At 42.5% G+C, this 22,817-nt stretch overlaps 1 protein-coding gene and 1 long non-coding RNA gene across 3 annotated transcripts in view; one reads left to right on the top strand and one right to left on the bottom strand.

Moving 5' to 3' along the window:
* Rere (arginine-glutamic acid dipeptide repeats) overlaps positions 1-22,817 on the top strand; it is a 394,753-nt gene that overhangs the window by 219,585 nt on the left and 152,351 nt on the right. For both annotated transcript variants that reach the window (XM_042695750.1, XM_042695749.1), the window contains 2 exons: positions 11,699-11,804; positions 14,737-14,833. In XM_042695750.1, the coding sequence (XP_042551684.1) occupies positions 11,699-11,804; positions 14,737-14,833 (203 nt within the window). The remainder of the gene's footprint in view (positions 1-11,698; positions 11,805-14,736; positions 14,834-22,817) is intronic.
* On the bottom strand, positions 7,521-22,143 carry LOC122121499. Its single transcript, XR_006149952.1, has 3 exons — positions 22,081-22,143; positions 20,880-20,883; positions 7,521-7,544 (listed from the first exon to the last, which is right to left on the bottom strand). It is a non-coding gene; the product is annotated as an uncharacterized LOC122121499 (long non-coding RNA).

Raw genomic sequence — 22,817 nt, 5'->3', positions numbered from 1 at the left:
CAGCATATGATAATGAAAATACATCACATGAATTTATTGAAAGTCATGGTTAGAAATAAATTTTCAGCCTGAAATATATGCATATAAATACAAATACATAGGAAAATAATAAGTCAGTAAACTCATAAATGTGAATTCAGTAGTCTGTGAGCTGCCTAGCAGTGATATACAGGTAGGTTGAGTTTTATTGTGTAAGGAATGTGTGGTATTCATAGTTAACATTTTTATGCCTTTTCACAGTCAAACATTTCATCACAAAAATTTTAAGAAGAAAAGCGATAAAGGAGAACGTAATGTACTCAGTGGCAAAGCATTTGCCTAGCATGTGTGGGACCTTAGGTTTGATCCCCAGCTCTGGAAAACCACAAGAAACAAAACAACAAAGAAGATGAGAGGAGGGAGAAGCGGCAGGAGAGAGAATCTTCAGGAGTTTGCATGAACAAGTTCAGTCTTAGCTAAGAGCAAGCAAGACCGGCCTCATGGGCTTCTTTATTATTCCTGTAGATGGAGCAGTTGATGCAGAAATTTATTGGCTACATTACTGCTTCTTGACCCTTGACCCTGACTCATGACCCAGGGCCTGGTCCATGATCTCCACCAGCTCTATGCAAAAGTGTTTGTGTTAAGATACGGGATTTGTTATCTTCTTGCCATCCTGTAGAGATTTTGAGAAGACCACTAATACTGAGGAAAATAACAGCCCAAGAGATTGCTCAGCAGCATAAATAAATGCTTTTCAGCTAGAGTTGTATGATGGCTAAAGCGTAGGTTTCATTGCTTGTGACTTTTTTCCCCAAGCAATTTAACCAGTAGCGGAAGGTAGGGGGAGAAATCAGCAGTCGGCCTGTTCCTGTTTTGGAATGCAAGCTGTCCCAGGCTTGTCCCCAGCCCTCCCCGTCCCAGCGCAGCCTGCTGCTCCAGTCTAGCAGGTGCTCCATACGTATTGACTACATGATTTGAGGAAGAGATACCTTAAATTTGTTTGAAATTATTTTTGTTGCATTTACTCCTCATTGCATTTTGAACTGTATTGTATCTCAGCCTAGACATGTAATTATTTGATTTGACAGAGCGTAGGATTCTTGGCCTGTAGTAGTTTGTAGCGCAGTGTCACAGCTGAGTTGGTTTTTGTCCATAGCGACTGTACGTGTTAAAATGGAGTTAGTTTAGATTAGGATATTGTTTTTCTAGTCATCTGGCTCACAAGCTTTTTCAGCATAGCTAATGTTGAGGGTTTTTTGTTTTTTTTTTTTTTTTGCTGTTTTGTTGTTTTTGGTTGGTGGTGGGGCTTGAACTCTGGGCTTGGGCGCGCTGTTCCTGCGCTCTTCAGCTCAAGGCGAGTGAGCCACAGCGCCACTTGCGGTGGTGCCCGGCGAAAATGTTGAGTTTTAAGAATTGTCTTTTTTTTTGCTGTTGTGGGGCTTGAGCTCTGGGCCTGGGCACTGTCCCTGAGCTCTTTTGTTCAAGGCTAGCATTCTACCACTTTGAGCCACAGCCCCACTTCAGATATTTGAGGTTAATTGGACATAAGAGCCTTGAAGGGGGACTTTCTGCCTGCCCGGGCTGGCTTCAAACCACGATCCTTAGATCTCAGCCTCCTAAGTAGCTAGAATTACAGGTGTGAGCCATGGGCACCCAGCTAAGAGTTGTCTTTTTGTGGTAATAGGAATACATGTTTTCTATTTGATTGTAGTGGTGTTATACAACTTACATACATTTGTCCCACCTAATCAGAACTGTTAATAAATTAATTTTAAGGTGCATAAATTATACCTTAATGATAAAAAAATCCAAAAGTTCAAAGTTGTTTGGAAAAAAAAGGCTAAAGATTTTATAATAGAAGACCTTAGTACAAAAAACATAATAAACATTTTTAGTTGTTGATATTTGTTCTTGAACACAGTGGAGTCCCTGACAAAATTTAAGTGAATTGTGTTTCTGCTTAAATGCTCTCTGATATTCAGATCCCCCACCTACCCCCACCTGGTCTGGCTTTCTTCCCCCTCCCCCACCATTTCCACCCTCCCCCACCATTTGCTCAGTTCACACTTGACTGGGTACACTGATGGATTGCTGGGGATTAACTAAACCTTCTCATTTCCTGCTTTCCATTTCTTTCTTTTCCAGCCGGCCAGCGTCCCTTTGTTGTCTGGCAAGATAACTGAGATAAGCTATCAGGGCATGTTTGTATTAGGAAAAATGGTTGTAGATGGCGCAGTTATAAATAGACCAACTGGTATTAAAGGTTACAGTCTTGTTATTGATTTAAGTTAAAAAGAGAGAAGAAAAAAATACGGCATTGAAGACTAGACAAACTAATTCATGTAATGGGAAACTTCTCAAGGTTTCCATGAATTTTCATCTTTCTCAGATGTCTGTTTTATTTTATGCTGTGTGGAAGCTGGCTTGGAGTAGAAACCCCCAGGTCTCAGCCCCTGAACAGTTGGAATGAGCCACCAGCCTCTGGCTTCCTACCAAATTATTTGAATATTTTTATATGTCCCATTATTATGCAGGCAGACATTATTTAAAATCAATAATTTCTAAATCTGGGTGTCTTATGGTCTTTAAAAGTAGAAATTCTTGCCTTGCTGCGATTTTTACTGTTTACCAGATTTGCCATGTTGCAGTTTTAGTTAGAAAACAGTGGTAGAAAAACTGAGACAGAGATAAATTTTGTCAGATTCATAAAATAGATGTTTGGTTGCTGGTTCTGAGACTGAACTCAGGGCTTGGGTGCTATCCCTGAGCTTTTTGCTCAAGGCTAGCACTCTACCACTTGAGCCACAGCGCCATTTCCAGCTTTTTCTGAGTATATTGGCGATCAGAATCTCACTGCCTTTCCTGTCTGGGCTGTCTTTGAAGCGTGATCCTCAGATTTCAACCTCATGAGTAGCTAAGATTTCACAGGTGTGAGCCACTGGTGTTCCGTATAACCATTGTGTTTGTAAGTATCCCACACCAAAATGAATTTGTGCTTTCAAGTCTCCAGTGATGGTTCAGTTTGAGCAGCGTGCTTCCAAACCAGAGTCTGAAAGCCCATTCATGCCCAGCTTGTGTGCTTCTTCCTGTGGAGCAGCTGCTCACATGCCTAGTCTGGGTCTTCCCAAGTATTCAGAAGGCCAGGTGATGTCATCACGCAGTGGGAGGTCAGAAACAAAAGCAGGGTATGAGGATTGCCTTAAGTTAGGCCATGGTTTGCAAAACATTACTCATTTCTAATGTTCTTGTTTTAAAAATTATAATTAGGCTAGTAGGAACATGCTGTGGCTTTATTACTGTTGTTAAATGAGTTCATAAATCTTTAAATTATGTTCTTATTTTTATTTTCCAGCATATTAAATATAAGATATAACCCACATGAAACACAATTTGTTTATTCAGTAACTTTTTTTTTTTTTTTTTTTTTTTTTTGCCATTCCTGAGGCTTGAATTCAGGGCCTGGGCACTGAACTTTTGCTCAAGGTTAGCACTCTACCTCTTTGTTGTTGATGGTGGTGGTGGTGATAGGGCTTGAACTCTAGGCCTGAGCACTGTCCCTGAGCTCTTCATTTCAAAGCAAGTGCTCTACCACTTGAGCCACAGCACCACTTCCTGCTTTTTCTCTTTCTATGGTGCTGAGGAATTGAACCCAGGGCTTCATGCATGCTAGATGAGCACTCTACCACTAAGCCACATTCCCAGCCCTCAGTAACTTAAGAATGTAAACATTCTAAGACTAAGAAGTTTGAAGCCACTTCTATAAAATGTATGTTGACTAAAGAAATACTTTGATGATACTTCACAACCAGTCATTACGTTTTTATTTAATTGTTTAATTTTTAAAAAAATTTTTTGGGGTGGGGGGCCAGCCCTGGGGCTTAAACACCAGGGCTGGGACACTGTCCCTGAGCTCTGAAAGCTAGCCATAGTTCCACCAATTTAGTTATTTCTTTAATAGCTTATATTAGATATACAGAGGGGGGAATTTCATTATTAAATTTCCACACATTCACAGTATTTTAGAATCTTAGAAGATGAGTAGTGGTTTAAAATAATACAATATACTGATGTAATTTAAAGAAAACATTGTTTTATATATGTATGCATATTTATGTAAATGTGTAAATATTATATATAAATGTGGGGTACAAAGCAATGTTATAATTTATGGAGATAATATCAAAATAATTAAACTCAAAGTAATAAATATCCACCAGATCAAATACTGGTCAGTTTTCTGGTGAGATATAAGTATTCAATTCATTGCCTTTAACTGTGTTCAACAGCTATGTAATAGATCTAAGAAAACCCCTCATTTCTTTCTGAAAGATATGTGTGTGCACACGCATATGCGTGTATATGTCTGTGTGTGTATTGGGTCTTGAACTCAGGACTTTGAGCTCCAACTCAGTCCCCTCCCCCCCTCCCCACCAATTGATAGCTCTTTACGACTTGAACTACACCTTTAGTCCAGCTTTTTTTTTTGCTGGTTAATTGGAGATAACCAAGTGAAGATAATGTAGTACAAATTTTCTGCTCAAGCTGGCTACAAACTGAGATCCTCAAATCTCAGCCTGCTGAATACGTGGCAGGATTATAGATGTGAGCCTCCAACGCTGGCTCCTCCTGGGATTTTGGATCCTGTGAGTATCTGCCCATTTTCTCTATTCTCTGGTCTCTGTGACTATTCTGATTCTTAATCTGATTCTGTGAGTTTGATTGTTTTAAGGTTTCTACATACGAGATTATATAGTATTTGTCTTTGTTTTTTTCTTTTTGCTAGTCCTAGGGCTTGAACTCAGGGCCTGGGCACTGTCTCTGAGCTGCTTTTGCTCAAGGCTAGCACTCTGCCACTTGAGCCGTAGCACCACTTCCAGCCTTTTCTGTTTCTGTGTTATTGAGGAATTGAACCCAGGGTTTCACATATACTCGGCAAGCACTCTACCACTAAGCCACCTTCCCAGCCCAGTTTTTGTCTTGTTATGTTAAGAGACATATTTAGTTTAGTGCTCTCTAGTTGCATCCACATTGTTGCAAATGACTAAATTCCTTTCCTTTTTAAGGTTAATTTGTATTTCAGTGTGCATATATGTGGCACATTTTCTTCATCTTTTCACCTGTTAATGACCCTTATTAGGCTGATGTCATAACTTGACTATTGGAATTTTACTGTAGCAAACATGGGAGTTCAGACATCTTAGTCTGAACTTACAGTGGGATTGCTGGGTTTGATATGTCATTTTATGTCAATCCCAGTTAACCCCAGTGTTTTATCTACTAACTTGGGTAAACGTGAACCCCTTGAAAGCTTATCTTTAGATTTAATTAGCCTATGCTGTGCCTGAATTATCTTTGATCTTTGCAGAATAATAATACTTCTGTCTGTCTCTCTACATACATATATATATATTATCATTTATTATTATAGCTGTTATTTATGGTGCTGGGATCAAACCCAGAGTGCTAAGCTTGGCTAAGCAAGTACTCTATCACTGAGTTACACTGCCAGCCCCCAAATACTAACTTTAACTCCATTGTGGGTCCTTACTTCTGTCACTCCAAGCCACTAAGACTGTGTCTCCAAGATGAGGGTGTTGTACTTGGGTAGTCACTGGCTGCTGGGAGAGGTAGATTTGGTGTAGGGTTAGATGCCACTTTAGAATGGTTGGAGCAACACACTCGGGGCAGGGGGGGGGGGGGAGTGGGGAGGGGAGGGAGGAACAACATATTTCCTAAGATAGTCCCTCTCTATCTGGATAGTGTCCTGTCAATTAAAATTTAATATGAGCATTTAGTATACAATAAACTTCTAGTATTTAACTTCACTTTTCCACTGCTGTTCTGTAGAAAGAACTTGAAATATATCTCTAGAAGTTGCTTTTTGAAGGCTGGGTGCTGGTGGCTCACACCTGTACCCTAGCTACGCAGGAAGCTGAGATCTGAGGATTATGGCTTAAAGCCAGCCTGGGCAAGGAAGTCTGTGAGACTTCATCTCCAATTAACCACCAGAAAACCAGAAGTAACACTGTGGCTCAAGTAGTAGAGCATTACCCTTGAGCAAAGAGCCCAGGGACAGCACTGAAACCTGGAGTTAAAGGCCCACCACTGACCCCCTCCCCCTTCCTCCCAAAAGTTTCTTTTTGAACTACGCATCACAGATAGATCAGCTATTTCTGTTCCCTAAATAGCCCTAAGTATTGTAAAAACCTGATTGTGTTGGCATATGAAGTAAGAACTTTGATCTGGTTTCACCTGTCTCTGAAACCAGATCTTGCATTATTTTAAAAGTTAAACATAAGCAATTAAGGACTTAAGGAAATTTCCCCCTCCCCCATTTTGGCAAAGTAAGTGTGTGTGTGTCTGTGTGTGTGTGTTGAACTCAGAACCTCGTGTTGATTTGGCCCTAATCAAATAAACGTAGTTGCTTCCTATTGACCTCTGGTCTGTTTACTCTTTGTTAGTTATCTTTGCAAGTGTTTTTTTTTTTAAATTTTATTGTAAAAATCCTGTAAGGGGGGGGAGGGTGGTTACAGTTACGTGCGTAAGGTAATGAGTACATTCCTGCCAAACGGTGTTACCCCCTCCTTTATTTTTCTCCTACCCTCCCTTCCCTCTCCGTTTGCAGGTTATTTGTGATTTGGGGTGTTTCGTTTCAGTTCTGACTTGTAGTAATTGCGTTAGTCCTCAGGCGGGTTGTCCGCTGCCCTGGCCTATAGAAGGCCTCTTCCTTCCTTTGCCCTCTGTGGATTTGGTCTTTTTACCAAGCCCAGGTGAAGGGGGTGGGGTCTGGCGTCATTCATTTCCTTAAATTTACGGGGAGTTTTCATTTCAAAAGAAACCCAAGCCAGGGATGTGGAAGAATTAACCTTAATTTAACCTGAACCCTCTCCTTCCACCTTTACAACTTCTGTGTTCTGGAAACTTCCTGCCAGCAGTTAGATAATGCACTCCTGTTGGGTGGTTTCTTCGCTAGCTCATGGGTCCCAGTGTATGCAGCGTTGCTTTTGTGTGAAAGTGAAATGGTGGCCATGTGCACTTCCTGGTGGGTGCTTTGCCCTCCTTCCGTTGTGGTTCAGCACCTTGGGTAGACCAGTCGTTTATCCCCACAGTGGCTTTTAAGCCATCCTTCAGTTATTCACTAGTAAATAACAAGGCAGGTTGCCTAGGAACCCCAGCAGCTGAGGCTTGGGTTCAGCGCTTTGTTCTCGCTCCCTGGGCAGGCATTCTACCACTTGAGCCATGCTTATAAAGAAGTGGATTCACTTGTGCCTTCATTTCCCACAGAGCTCATTTCCCCCTTGTGGTTATTGTACAGAACTAACTTAATTTTGAATCAGAGAAAAGAAAAAGCCTGTATGTGATTGTTTTACTACTATCTTCATCTGTACTTTTTTTGGGGGGAGGGAGGTCAGTTGTGGGCTTGAACTCAGGAACTCAGGGCCTGGGTGCTGTTCCTGAGCTCAAGGCTAGCACTCTATCACTTTGAGTCACTGCTCCACTTCTGGTTTTCTGGTGGTTAGAAAGAAGAATCTCAGAGATTTTCTGCTGGGGCTGCGTTTGAACTGCGATCCTCAGATGTCAGCCTCCTGAGTAGCTAGGATTACAGGCATGAGCCTCTGGTGCCTGACACAGAGTAAAACACTGAAAAGAAACCACAATTACTGGCTTCAATTAGTAGTTCTTCAATAGACTTCGTCTTTTGACTGTACTGGGGATTTAATTCAGGCAAGACAGGGGCTCTATCCATTTGAGTCATGACCCCAACTCCACACTCACTCAATTTATATAATAAAGCATCTCAATCTAGTGAGTTGGGAACCACACTAGGGGGCAGAGGGGATTTGAAAAGTTATTTGCCCAGAGTTACACAACATAGTAAATTGTGAAGTCAAGAGTCTAATGGCTGGGAAGTTGGCTCAGTGGTAGAGCGCTTACCTTGCATGCCTGAGGCCCTGGGTTCGATTTCTCAGCACCACATAAGCAAAAAAGAAAAAACCCGGAAGTGGCGCTGTGACTCAAGTGGTAGAGCGCAAGCTTTGAGCTGAAGAGCTGAGGGATAGTGCCCAGGCCCAGAGTTCAAGCCCCAGGACCGGACACACAACAAAAACAAAACAAAGAGTCTAATGACTACTCTTGAAAGTTCATGTTGGATCAGATTATCCTGTGTATTTCTGGCTTTAATTTTCTGTGATTTTTGGGGGGCAAAGTCTCTGATTTACAAGGAATAGGAATCCGATGAGGATTTCCTTTGGTTAATGTTTGAGCAATCCCCAGTGCTGAAGTGGCTTTTGGAGCCAGGGACAGTGGGGTCCCTCCTGTAGTAGTTGTTTTCCTGCAAGATGACCTTTCTGCAGAGATCCTAAAATCATCTTGTTCCATTTCATACTTCCCAGGATACTAGCGGGACTGAATTAGTGGCTTCAGGCAGAAATGTAGTATTATAGTTTGTAATTTCAGTTTAGAACCACACACTTGTCTTCCTTTTTAGATGCTGAATTTTCAAATTCCTTACATACCTGGAAACATTGTACCTGTGGCAGCTGCTGAAATTCTTTAAAACTTCTGGTTAGCCTGACTCTACCTTTGTCCTGTTGCAAAGATTTTTAGTCTTTTTGAAACACAATACTGCCACTCGCTGGTTGCCAGGTGGTACTACACTAAGAATGCCAAAAGTCCTTCAACTGCTGAGATAATGTATAACATGGAGTTGTAAGTCTAAATACAAACAAACCAGAGCAGTAATTTTAAAAATAATCTTATTAGAAGTGGCACTGTGGCTCAAGCGGTAGAACGCTCGCCTTGAGCTGAAGAACGCAGGGACAGTGCCCAAGCCCAGAGCTCAAGCCCCACGACCGACCAGAAAAAAAAAAAAAAGGAAATTAAATAAAAATAATCTTATTGTTATTTATTAAGGTGTTGAACAGAGGCTTACCATTTCATAAATAAGGTAATGAGTACAGTTCTTTTTGAGCAGTGTCACCCCTGCCTTCGTTTTCCCTAAGCTTCTCCCCCCACCCCATCCCTGCCCAGAAGTTGCATAGTTCATTTTCCACAGAGTGTCTACTGAATACCATACCAAAGTAGTCATTTTTAAATGTGTGGCCAGGAAGTATCCTTGGTTTAGAAGAAACGTAAAAATGCAGAGCCAAAGGTTTCCAAGAATCACTATCTTGCTTCAGAAACATAAGCAGGGTACATTGCCAGTTACTGTATCAGAAAATATTTCTGTTGCTCTCTGGGTTTTCAGGCATCTTGGATGTGTTGCAGAAACACACAGAGTGATGTTTCAGACATTGTTGCCAGGACTGCTGCTGGGTCCGAACGCTCACATGCTTGCCTTCAGTAACTCTTCAGTGCAAGCTTGAGAACCTCTGCTAGTAGCTGGGTGATCTGAGATCAGTGTCATCCCTTCCCTGCGTGAAACCCTTTTCCTGGGAGAAAATCCTTCTGTATTAGTCAGCAGAGTTCTTGAGATTCCTGTGAAGCACTGGGTGCTATCATCTACTAACAAAAGACGGATTATTTCTTTAAGCACTTGCTTGTTTCCAGATACTAGTTTATAAGTTCTTTCAGTAGGTTTCCAGATACTAGTTTTTAAGTTCTTTCAGTAGGTTTAACTAGTACCATCTTACAAGAAAAGGAGAGACTCAGAGAATCTGTGGAGACACATGCATAGGAAGTGGTGGCTTTGGGATTTGTGCTATGAAGGCTTTCTTACCTATTATAATTCCATGTTCTTTATCTCAGAGTGCTGGAGCAAGGTTTTATTCTTAACATTTGTTTTGCTTTCATTAAGAAACAAAACTGTAAGAACGGTGGTAGTCATCTCCTTTTTCCATCCAGACAGTACTGAACAGTTTTTATGATTAAAAAGTAAAGGCTGGGCGCTGGTGGCTCACGCCTGTAATCCTAGCTATTCAGGAGGCTGAGATCTGAGGATTGTGGTTCAAAACCAGCCCAGGTAGGAAAGTCCGTGAGACTCTTATCTCCAATAAACCACCAGAAAACCAGAAGTGGCGCTGTGGCTCAAGTGATAGAGTATTTGCCTTGAGCTGAAGAGCTGAGGGACAGCATCCAGGCCCAGAGTTCAAGCCTCATGACCAACCCCCCCCCCCCCCCCCCCCCCAAAAAAAAAAAGTGTAAAATGCAGGGTGCTAGTGGCTCATGCCTATAATCCTAGCTGCTTGGGAGGCTGAGATCTGAGGACTATGGTTTGAAGCCAGCCCAGGCAGGAAAGTCTGTGAATACTCTTGTCTCCAATTAAGGATCAAAAAGTCAGAAGTAGCTAAACTGGTAGAGTGCTAGCAAAAGAGCTCAGAGACCCTGCCCAGTCCCTGAGTTCAAGCCCTAGAACCAGCACAAATAAAAAAATAATCAAAAAAGAGCTCAAGGACCCTGCCTTGGCCCTGAGTTCAAGCCCTGGAACTGGATGAAGCTAAAGAGTTCATCATGTAGGATTGTCTGTTTTATTCAAGCCACTGGTGATGCCTGTCTCTGTAAGGCATGGGTATTTGCCATAGTGAATTGCACAGTAAGAATCTAGGTACTTATAACACATTTAAATCCCTGTTCATATTTATGAGAGGTGTGCTCTCCCCCCCCCCCTTCTTTTAATGGCTTAAGTATTTTAGCAGAGATGTTTTCAACCCTTCTCAACCTTTTAGTGTAGACTAAATTTATGACCTCTCACTAAAGCAAGACATATCTTCCATTTCCCTCCATTAATGAGGCCTGTTGACATATTTTAGGTTTTAGCTATATCCTTATGAACTTGAGGCACTTTTTGAACTTTAGCTCCCAGGGATTTCTGGCCAGTGGGCCTGGGAGAGAAGGTAGAGGCTGTCTAAAGTGCTGACCCAGCCTTCAGCTCTGGGGGGAGGATCTGTCCAGGTCTCTCCTGAGTTTACTGTTTTATGAACCCTGGGAAACTCAGTGTAGTCCCTGTTGAGCTCTCTCTCAGCCTGGCATGGAATAACCTTCAAATTAAATGGTAGCACTTGATCCCTGATTGCTCTCAATGAACTAAGAACAAAGTTAACGTTCAGAGAACCTCTTGTTAACCGTCCTCAGACATTTGCATGGTGCTGATCAGCCTCTGCATGATGTGCCAGTACTTCTATACAAGCGATTCTGTTTGCTTTCTCGAGACTCAAAGATAAATATTGTAAGAGCTGCTTTGTGGGCCATCGTTTCTTCATCCCCATCCATGTTGGATGTCATTTGTTTGACATACAGCAATAGCTACAGATCCACATTTGGGGAAGAATCTAAGAGCATCTGTGATAAACAACCCTTGGAGAGAGTTGACTTGGTGTCAGCTCTTCGTGACACAGAGGCTCATAGTGAGCCTCAGCTGTGTGTTCCAGTCATAAATACCAAGATGGCTGAGGATTAAGATGGAAAAAGATGCACTCATGTATGTGTGTTCAATAAAAACGTAGTATTGATCAAGCTACCAGGTTGGCAGAGAAGCAGTTTCAAGATTGGTCTCTTCTGTTTCCTGAAATGAGCAGGTTGGGAGGGGTAAGGTCAGAGGGTATTGTGACTGAGGTGTTTGAAAAAAATACAGTCCGACCCTACAATCCCTGTCCTGGTGATGGTGGTTTCTCCCCATCGGCTTGGCCATCTGTTTACAGGACCTTATAATCATAGGTATGCTATGCACTTGCAGGCGCCTGCAATCCTGTTCCTAATGCTGTTAGATTTTCCTTTTCAGAGTAAGAGGGACCATCTACTCATGAACGTCAAATGGTACTACCGTCAGTCTGAAGTTCCAGATTCAGTGTACCAGCATTTGGTTCAGGATCGACATAATGAAAACGGTAAGTAAATCTCTTTGATTTAATTCTTGTACATTTTAGCTTTGGGTGACAGTCTTTCTAAAGATATCCTTTAAGTGGCTATAACCACTCTGGTAAACTTCCTTGAGAAAGAGCTTTTCCTGGCTGCTTCTGCCCCAGCTCTTTGTTTTTAAACCTCTGAGCTCGTGCTAGGAGAACCCTCCCCTCAAACGAAGATAGCTCCTTGTCGGAAACGACAGTAATTTAATTTTTTAAAATATTTTTTTTCTGTTTTCATTCTATTTCCTTTATTTATTTTTTGTTTATATGATACTGAGGAATTGGGCCCAGGACCTCATGTGTACCAGCCAAGTGTTCCGGAAATGTGGCTTAGCATTCATTTCGTTCTTTACATATCTTGTTTCAAGTACTGATGAATAGCTGGTATCAAAAACCTTATGGAGACTAAGCACTTGATGGCTCATGCCTATAATCCTTAGCTACTCAGGAGGCTGAGATTTTTGGATCACACTTCAAAGCCAGCGGGGGCAGGAATGTGTGTCAGACTCTTATCTCCAATTAACTAGCAGGAAACGAATTGGCGCTGTGTCTCAAAGTGGCAGAGCACTAGCCTTGAGCAGAAGAACTCAGGGACAGTGCTCAGGTCCTGAGTTTGAGCCCCATGACCACCCAACCCCTCCCCCCACCCCCCCAAAAAAAGAAAAAGAAAAACCTTTATAAAATTGTATTTCTTTTCCTTTTTTGGGGGGGGGGGGGCCCGGTCGTGGGGCCTGAACTCTGGGCCTGGGCGCTGTACCTCAGCTCTTCAGCTCAAGGCTAGCGCTCTACCACTCGAGCCACAGCACCACTTCTGGCTTTTTTTCGTTTTGCTTATGTGGTACTGAAGAATCGAACCCAGGGCCTCATGCATGCAAGGCAAGCGCTCTACCACTGAGCCACCTTCCCAGCCCCTTTCTTTTCCTTTTCAGTAATTGTATTTAGCTTCCCTGTATTCAGGCTACTGAACTTGAATTTTCAAAGCAAAACTTTTTGAATGATGTTATGGAATTTGGTGTGATAGTTCATTTTTCAGAACTGGAAGGTGTTCTAGGCAGCTTTTTTTTTATTCTATATTTTCTTGTACTTGTCAGTAACTTGTCAGGGGATCTATACATATGTACGTTACTTTTGTACAGGTGTAGAATGGCTTTTTAAAAAAATTGATTCGTGTCAGGCACTGGATATTCATGCCTATAATTTCAGCTACTCAGGAGGCTAAGATCTCAGGATCACAGTTCATAGACAACCCCGTCAGGAAAGTGTGTAATTCTTACACACACACACACACACACACACACACACACACACACACACACACACACACACGATTAGTTGATTCTTGCTAGGGCTAGGAGACCTCATGCTAGATAAGCACACCATTGAGTGAGACAGGTTTGGCCCTGTAGATGTGGGTGAGTTTAGAGATGAGACTGAGTACCTCTGTTGGCCTGGTAGCAGTGCTCAGGCTCTTAGAATCACAGTGCTTTTTTTGGACTGTATATGCTGACAGGTTTTCAGTCAATAAACAACACCAAAACCATTTAGAAGAAGAGTGTTCTTTTTCTTGTATTTACTACTTAAATTGTTTTTTAAGTAATTGTGTGTGTGTGCGCACATGCATGCCTGCACACCATGCCAGTCCTTGGAAGTTGAATTTGGGGTCTAGGTGCTGTCCCTGACATTTTTGCTCAAGGTTAGTGCTCTAGCACTTGAGCCACAGTGCCACGTTGCTTTTTCTCTGATTAATTAGTGATAAAGTCTCATGGACTTTTGCTGCCCAGACTGGTTTCAAACCTTGATCCTCAGCTCTCAGTCTCCTGAGTAGCTAGGATTGCAGACATGAACCACCAGCACTTGCCTAAAACTCTTTTGAAGTAATAAAGACATATTAGTTAAAAATTGTTTTCTTATTTAAAACAGCAACTTGGTTAGTCCTTCTAATTTTGTCATTTTATTTTGGAGAATTTAGCAAACAAAATAAAAAATAAAAAGACACAAAGTGGATAAGATCACTATTTGTAGTCTTCTACAAGTTGCTGGTATGTGATAGTTGTTTCTTCTCTGTCTGTCTGTCTGTCTGTCTGTCTGTCTGTCTATCTATCTATCTGTCCATCCATCCATCCATCCATCTATCACTAGTACTGGGGCTTGAACTCAGGGCCTGGGCACTTTTTCTGAGTTTTTTTTTTTTTTTTTTTTAATTGTGAAAATACCGTACAGAGAGGTTACAATTACAGCTGCACGTTGGCTGTTTACTGGTCTATTAGAGATAAGAGTCTCATGGACTTTCCTGCCTGGGCTAGCTTTGAACTGTGATCCTCAGATCTCAGTCTCCTGAGTAGCTAGGATTACAGGCATGAGCCACCAGCATCTAGCACTTTTTTTTTTTTTTTTTTGGCGAATCGTGGGGCTTCAACTCTGGGCCTGGGCACTGTCCCTGAGCTGCTTTTGCTCAAGGCTAGCACTCTGCTACTTGAGCCACAGCGCCACTTCCGGCTTTTACTGTGTATGTGATACTAAGGAATGGAACCCAGGGTTTCATGCATGCTAGGCAAGCACTCTACCACTGAGCCACATTCCCAGCCCCCTTTTTTCTTTATCTTGTGGTTCTTCCTACATCTTAGCCAAGTATATGGATATAGAGAAACATAGCATATCCAATAAGATTCTTTATCAGTTGTTAAAAACTTCACTCTGTTCTTACTATTCTTACTACATATTGTTCTTTTGTCATATTTTGCACATTTATGGTGTTAACCAGTCCTGGTTGTTTACTGAGCTTCCTCTAATTGGGAGTGGGAGTGGGAGTGAGAGGGGTGAACTGGAAAAAAAAGATTTTGCTAAACTTCTCTATCTGTTTTGTGAAGCTCAGTTTTAATATCTTCTTAACTAACTTTTTTTTTTTTCTTGACAGACTCTGGAAGAGAACTTGTCATTACAGACCCAGTAATTAAGAACAGAGAGCTCTTCATTTCCGACTATGTTGACACGTACCATGCTGCTGCCCTGAGGTAAGTTCTGGAGACGCGAGTGTCTCAGGTGAGAAAGAAGTTGCTAAGGATGGGGGAATGTCCGATCGGATCCCCCAGTTACCAGCGCTGCACTCAGCATCACCTCAGCATTGTTGATGGCTCAGAAGTTGCCAGTGTCTTTACTAATCTGGCTTTGCCTCTTTGTCTTTCTTCTAGTTTAGTTTGTTTTCTATTCTTGCTGTTTTATTGTATTTTTCTTTGCTGGAAAACAAAAACTTAGTAGCCTTTGCTTAAGAATTTAGGGTGAAGGGGCTGGGAAGGTGGCTCAGTGGTAGAGCACTTGCCTTGCGTGCTCAAGGCCCTGGGTTCGATTCCTCAGCACCACATAAGCAAAAAGAAAAAAGCCGGAAGTGGCGCTGTGGCTCAAGTGGTGGAGCACTAGCCTTGAGCTGAAGAGCTGAGGGTCAGTGCCCAGGCCCAGAATTCAGGCCCCACGACCGGACCCCCAAAAAAAAAAAGAATTTAGGGTGAAGTATTCCAGTGGTCTTCTGTGAAGATTGCACCCTGCCACTAGGCAAGGTGTGGAATGGCTAGAGCAAATGCCAGCAGCATGCTGGTTGAGAACAAGGCAGAGTGATGGTGATTTCACTCCCTAACTTTGCACTTTCTGGATGTCCAAACAATTTCCCACTCCAAATGCTGAGGGGAGACTAGGGAGAACATAGTGAAGGTTTGTGGTAGGACAATAAGCGGACATGGCAGCCAGTCCCACCATCTTAAGCAAAACGCGACCATGGCTGCCTGGGGTTTCTTACGTCCTCTCAAAAAAGTCCGCCATGTGTCCTGCTACATTGCATGTGCACTTGGCAGGCTCTGGACCTCGTATAACTAACAGTCCGAAAGCCCTGCCCTCACGGGAAATAATAAGTAATAAAGTGGTGAAAGAACTGTTTACTTTTGTGTTTGGTTTGTTTGGTTTCCTAAAGTCACTGGGATTTAGCTCGCCTTTAGCTTAACTTCAGCAAGGTATAGTCATGTCTCTCTCCGTTCTCACATGCTGTTCAGTACAGCCATCTGGAATCTGTTGTGCAGTTACACAGCTAAAGCCAGTTATTTCCGGGCACATTAGCAGCAACTGTTATTACGGGGCAGGTTTTGGCAAACTCTTGAGCCTAGATAAATTTCATATGGCCTTGGTCTCAACTATTCAGTTCTGTCGTTGGCATGCAAAGGCACTGGCAGCACGCAAACAAATGAGGAGGTCGTGCTTAAGCAAAACTTTGTTTTTAATGAAACTAAAATTTGAGTTTCGTTTAATTTCCACATACCAGGAAATAGGTCTTTTTTTTCTATATACTTTTACATACATGTATATTTATTACATATAAATGATACAGGAGTTCTTATGAACACAGTACATTCAGAAAAGCTTGGGAAAGTTCAAAAAAGATCTTTCGTAAGTGAGTGCTGACACTTATAAGGAAATAGGTTCTTTAACATTTTTTTTCAGCCATTTAAAACTGTGAAGCTTGTTCTCTTGGCCGCAGATGGAGGAGCCAGCTTTGGCCCCTGGCCAGACAGCTCGCTTACCCTGCTGGCCAGTCAGTGGGTGTTGTTGCCTTTCCTTCTCTCAGGACTTCAGAAAAAGGTTGAGACTCTCTGGTGTCTGTGAACTTTGTAGATTCCCACAGCTTTTGAATATTTCTCAGAGATCACTTTGCAATTTTCAGCCTGCTTGTGGACGGAGGACTTTGAGGATGGCTAGGTTAACAGGACAATTGAATTGCTGGCTAAGACACTAGGTAGCTCTTATCTTTGCTTACATTTGTTTTCTTTTCTTGTCTGATCTTGTCTTGTTAGTGAGTATACGTGATTTGAGGGATTAGGACATAAACATACCTGTAACTGACTATTCACTGTGTTTTGACAGGATTACTCAAAACCAATAGCTTTCAGAATTTCTCAATCCTCTTCAGATTGGGAGAATTTTTTTTATTTTTTTATTTTAATTTTTGCCAGTCATGGGCCTTGAACTCACAGGGCTGTCCTTGAGCTCTTTTGCTCAAGGCTAGCACTATACCACTTAGAGCCATGCTCTACTTCCAGTTTTTGAGTTGGTTAATTGGAGAATAGCACCTCAGGGACTCTCCTGCTTGGGCTGGCTTCGAACTGTGATCTTCAGGATTACAGACATGAGCTACTGGTGCCTGGCTGACAGATTTATGTTTCATTTTATCACAGGTTATTCTTGCTGGACTGAGATGAATTTAGTTCATTCAGACCAATAGGTTTGCACCCAGGTGCACACTCCTAGAGATTTGGAATGTTGCAGTACTGTCCTAGCAATGGCCATGACAACTTGGAGTATGCCCACAGTGGCACCTGAGGGAGGGGGGGTCTTCTACAGGGTACGTGACTGTAATCCTTACTGATTAGGATTTTATCCTGTGGAATTTTCTCTTAAAGTTGCAAAAAGGTGGTAGCTCTTTTTTTTTTGGTTAGTCGTGGGGCTTGAACTCTGGGTTTGGGCACTTTCCCTCAGCTCTTCAGCTCAAGGTGAGCGCTCTACCACTTGAGCCACAGCACCACTTCCGGTTTTCTGGTGGTTCATTGGAGATAAGAGTCTCATAGACTTTCCTGCCCTTCAGATCTCAGCCTCCTGAGTAGCTAGGATTACAGGCATGAGCCACCAGCGCCCGGCCAGTGGGAGCTCTTTTTCAAAATTTTCATCTTCAATTCAATTTTGATGGGTTCAGATAAAACATCCCTCTGTGACGTGACACCTAGAGCTCCTTCAGACACCAGTTGATAGTGGTCCCCATTCTGAGTCATCTGACCATGCAGGTGCTTTGAGCATGTGCTGTGGCCCTGACCCTTGCCAGTGTCCTTGCTCATGTGTGTGCTGCTTACTGCTGCTTAGCAACCACCAGGTTCCCAGCAGCACTTGTGCACCACAGAGATTTAGGGTTTGCCAATCAAATCACCTCCCATAAGACAGCATGGAGTGGTAGTACCGCTAGGAATCTCTATTCTTATTCTCTTCACCTAACTTCAGATTGTCTTAAACGTATTTTGGGTGAGAGAGCGGATACGGAGTAAGGATTAGCTATTTCTTCTGATTTTTTTCTTTTCACAGTTTAGTCTCAGTAAACAATTTTCCTTTCCTTCATGGATACAAACCAATACTAACCAAAAATGACTTCAGTTTTGTGGGAGACCCACATGAAATTGTCTGTAGGTGCATGAAAGGGGATCAAATGGAATCTAACGAAAAGGCCCATGGTGAACCAAAAGGAAGGCCGGTAATGTACCATTCTTCTCGGGATCAAAGGGGTGCAGGTGTAGGATTCATCTTGCTCACGCTGACTCTGAGGGGGCTCTGGCCATGCCATTCACTCCAGAGGAAAGTGAGGTTTCAATTTTTCTTTCAAGCTGATGCTACATTTAGGTCATAAAGGAGGAGGGAGTGCTGTGTCCTTTAGCCACCATGAATCAAAAGGAAAACTAAAATCTCTGTAGCCTTTTTTTAAAAATTGTGAGATTTCAGCTTTTCCCTGCAGAAAGTCAGCTTTTTCCCAGAACTGGCTGTGCCCTTCCCCACTGTAGAAGTATATGAGGATAAGTATTTTTGGCTAGTATTTTGATATCATAGAAATGTCAGATTGATAGTAGAAAACTTTAGTTTTAGCTACTACGTAGCTTTGGGATCAGTATCAAGCTGGTCAGCCTTTGGGTTATCCTTTTGACAGACTGTTCAGGGCACAGGACATGGTAATAGAATCCTGACCCTTACGCAGCCTTTGGACTCTGCATTCAGCACAGTAGGTTATAGTAGGTGTGACACTTCCTGCTCGTTTTTTTGTCTCCTATTAAAAAGCATAAGAAGTCTTCATTTTCATAATGCTCTGGCGATTAAGTAAAAGGAAGAAAAGAAGTATGAAAGTTATTAATGATACACTTACTTATCAACCACTTATTGATGGTTGTTGAATGTGTACTTTAGACAGTGAGAAGTATTTAGCTCAGGGACCTATCTCTGTGCTTCAAGAACAAGCAGACACATCTGTGTCTTGCAATTTTTTTGTGTGTTACTTATTTCCCTCTATGGATACTGGTTGTTGTTTCTTTTTTTGTTTTTGTTGTTTTTGGTCCTGGAGCTTGAACTCAGGGTCTGGGTGCTGTCCCTGAGCTCTTCTGCTCAAGGCTTCTGCTCAAGGCTAGCACTCTACCACTTTGAGCCAGGATTACAGGCGGGAGCTACCAGCACCCAACTCTAAATGCCTCAGCAGTATGTGCATGAAATATGGTGGAGTGGGATGGGTTGAAAATACCTGGGTTTAAACCACCTCATTTGGTGGTTAACTCTGGAGACGTTGGGAGGCAGATAATGCTTTCTTGGTAATCCTGATCTGGAGCATTGCTCTGTGATAGGATTGCGAACGCCTACTGGGGAGCAATCTCAAGTATTCCTGTGTTCTTGTAACAGTGTCTGCTGAAGTACTAATTCAAGACATCAAAAGTGGCTTGTAAGTCTGGTACAGGTGGCTCACACCTGCAATCCTAGCTACTCAGAAGGTTGAGATCTGGGGTTCGAAGCCAATCTAAGCAGAAAAGTCCCCATAAAACTCTTATTTACAATTAACCAGTCAAAAACCAAGACTGGGGATGTGGCTCAAAGTGGTAAAATGCTAGCTTTGAGCAAAAGAGCTCAAGGACAGTGCCCAGGCCGAGTTGAAGCCCCGCAACCAGCAAAAGAAAAAAAAAGTAGCTTATAACAAATGTGTTGTCACCTATTATTCATGGTAGGCAGCAAAGGAGATCAAAAATAGTCACAGGTTTGATCTGTTTTCCAGTTTACAGATTAGCTGCTCCCTATTTCCAGTAGCCATGAGAAAAAAAATCCTCAAGTAGGTCAGATGACAAGCTATCATGTGACCTAGGAATTCATATTGTCTTAGAGTTAACTTTCTGCCAGTTCAGGGCCAAGAAGCACTAAACAATTGTTTTGGAGCTTTGCATACCATGCTGTTATTTCTGAATTGTCTTCTTTCTTTGTTTTGGACTAGGCTTTGTCCCTGAGCTCTTTTGCTCAAGGCTAGTATGCTATCACTTTGAGCTACCTCACCATTTCTGGTTTTCTGGTGGTTCATTGGAGAGATAAGAGTCTCACAGGCTTTCCTGCCTGGACTGACTTTGAACCACAATCCTCAGATTTCAGCCTCCTGAGTAGCTAGGATTATAAGCCTGAGCCTCCAGCACCCAGCTCTGTTTTCACATGTGAAATATTTTCTTTCTTTCTTTGTTTTTGGTCAGTTGTGGGGCTTGAACTCTGGGCCTGGTGTTGTCCCTGAGCTCTTCAGCTTAAGGCAAGCACTCTACCACTTGAGCCACAGCGCCACTTCGGGTTTTCTGGTGATTAATTGGAGATAAGAGTCTCACAGAGGGCTGGGAAGGTGGCTCAGTGGTAGAGTGCTTGCCTTGCATGCATGAGGCCCTGGGTTCGATTCCTCAGCACCACATAAGCAGAAAAAACTGGAAGTGGCGCTGTGGCTCAAGTGGTAGAGTGCTAGCCTTGAGCTGAAAAGCTGAGAGACAGCGCCCTGGCCCAGAGTTCAGGCCCCACAATCGGACCCCCCCAAAAAAAAAATGTCTCATAGACTTTTCCTGCCCAGGCTGGCTTTGAACCATGATCCCCAGCTCTCAGCCTCTTGAGTAACAAGGATTATAGGCGTGAGCCACTGGCACCCAGCTACATGTGAAATATTTTTGACCTGTGGCATTTTTGTTTTGTCTGTACAGGCTTGGAACTTTACTTGACACCATAGCCTGTCAGTGCGTTTATTTACTGGTTCATCATTTCATACCATACTGTCCTTCTAGAAGATGAAGGGAGGTGCTAGGACACTGTCCCTGTGCTTGTCTACTTCATAGTCAGGAGAACTCTTGCTTTTCTTTTCTTTTTTTTAATTTCCTGGAGCTAAATTTGAAACACAATAGGAAGTTACATGCAGCACGTTTTCATGTGTCCTCCTCATAACTTCCCCCAGTGTGAATGGAACCTGGAAGTAGGCATGGGCATATACACTAGACTCAGGGTCTCCCTGGGTTTTAATGGTGGACTTGTTACATTGCATGTAGTTATTTTTCATGATTGTCCTGAAATCTGTCGTGGTCCCCCAGTCTTTCTTGGTGTCATTCAATGACCTTGACACTTTTAAATTAAACCAGTAGTTTTCTGTTTTCCCGTGTTATTAATAAAATTGGAATTTCTGTAGGAAAAGACTCTCCTTTTCCCTCCATTGATGTATTTAACTGAATGTTTACAGTAGCATGAACTTGTATGTTTATTTTGTTGAGAAATTTTTTTTTGGGGGGGGGGTTTGGTCATGGGGCCTGAACTCTGGGCCTGCATGCTGTCCCTCAGCTCTTCAGCTCAAGGCTAGCGCTCTACCACTTGAGCCACAGTGCCACTTTCAGCTTTTTTGTTTTTGCTTATGTGGTGCTGAGGAATCGAACCCAGGACCTCATGCATGCAAGGCAAGTACTCTACCACTGAGCCACCTTCCCAGCCCCAGAAATTGTTTTTTTTTTTTTCTTAAAAGCTGAGTAAAGTGGCTTTTTTTTTCTTAAAAGCTGAGTAAAGTGGCTGGGTGCCAATGGCTCACTCATGTAATTTTAGCTACTCTGGAGGCTGAGATCTGAGAATCACAATTCAGAGCCAGCGTGGGCAGGAAAGTACATAAGATTCTTATCTTCAATGAACCACTAGAAAACTAGAAGTAGTGTTGTAGCTCAAAGTGGTAGAACCCTAGCCTTGAGTGAAAGAGCTCATGGACAGTGCCCAGGCCCAGAATTCAAGCCCCAAGACCTTCCAAAGAAAAGGTTGGGTGAAGTGGCTCATCCCTGTAATCCTAGCTAGTTGGAAAACAGAGATAGGTGATTGCAATTTGAGGCCAAACTGGGACTCTCTCATCCAAAGCCTGGGATTTGAGGGGTGAATCTCATTTAATGACTGGGTGTGGAGATTTGAACTTGTCATCTTAGCAGCCTAAGGAACCACAAATAGGATCATAGTTCAGGCTAGCCTGAGCATAGAGCAAAACTCAATTTTTTTTTTTTTTTTGATCGGTTGTGGGGCTTGAACTCTAGGCCTGAGCACTGTCCCTCAGCTCTTCAGCTTAAGGTGCACTCTACCACTTAAGCCACAGTGTCGTTTCCGGTTTTCTGGTGGTTTATTAGAGATAAGAATCTCACGGACTTTCCTGCCTGTACTGGCTTTGAACCACAATCCTCAGATCTCAACCTCCTGAGTAGCTAGGATTACAGGCATGAGCCACCAGCGCCCAGCTTAAACTCTGTTGTTTGAAAAAAATAAAAACACCTTGCACAAAGGGGAGTCTACCACTTTTGCCACAGGCAAAAGTGTCCTAACCCTTGTTGAGCAAGATTTGATGTTATTGTTATTTGTTTTATTGGCCAAGTTGTTCTGGCTTTGACTGTTAGGAATTACTTCCGATTGATCCCCGAATTCTTTATGCAGGCTCATGTTACTCTTAAGCATTTCCTTATTCTCTGTCTCCACAATAAATTCTCAAGCTCATTTTATATTCTTCTAGCCTGACAGTGGACATAACCATTCTCTAAGGAGCACTGGTGTGGTAGAGAATAGATTTGAACTGGGATCCTGAACTTCGACCTACTTTTTATGACTGCTTCTAGACTTACTCTAAGAGCAAGGATGCACAGGCGTATACACTAAGCAAGAGAGCCTTTCATTCTCCTGCATTTTTCTCTAACAAGGAGAAATTAATTTTTTTTTTTTTTGCAGGTATTTTGGTTTTGTTCATTTCTAGAATACAGAGAATTTAGTTCCAGAATTGGAAGCTAATGTTCCTGTGAAAAACCTATTTATATATATTGACTGGGTTTTTTTTTTTTTTTTTTTTGGTCTTTGTTGATTGTGGGCCTTGAACTCTGGGCCTGGGCGCTGTACCTGAGCTCTTTAGCTCAGGGCACATTCTAC

The sequence above is a fragment of the Dipodomys spectabilis genome, unplaced genomic scaffold, assembly GCF_019054845.1.
Source record: "Dipodomys spectabilis isolate Male_0828 unplaced genomic scaffold, ASM1905484v1 ptg000188l, whole genome shotgun sequence".
Classification (NCBI taxonomy): Eukaryota; Metazoa; Chordata; class Mammalia; order Rodentia; family Heteromyidae; genus Dipodomys; species Dipodomys spectabilis.
The sequence above is the reverse complement of the archived record's forward strand: the minus strand, read 5'-3'. Positions and strand labels throughout refer to the sequence as shown.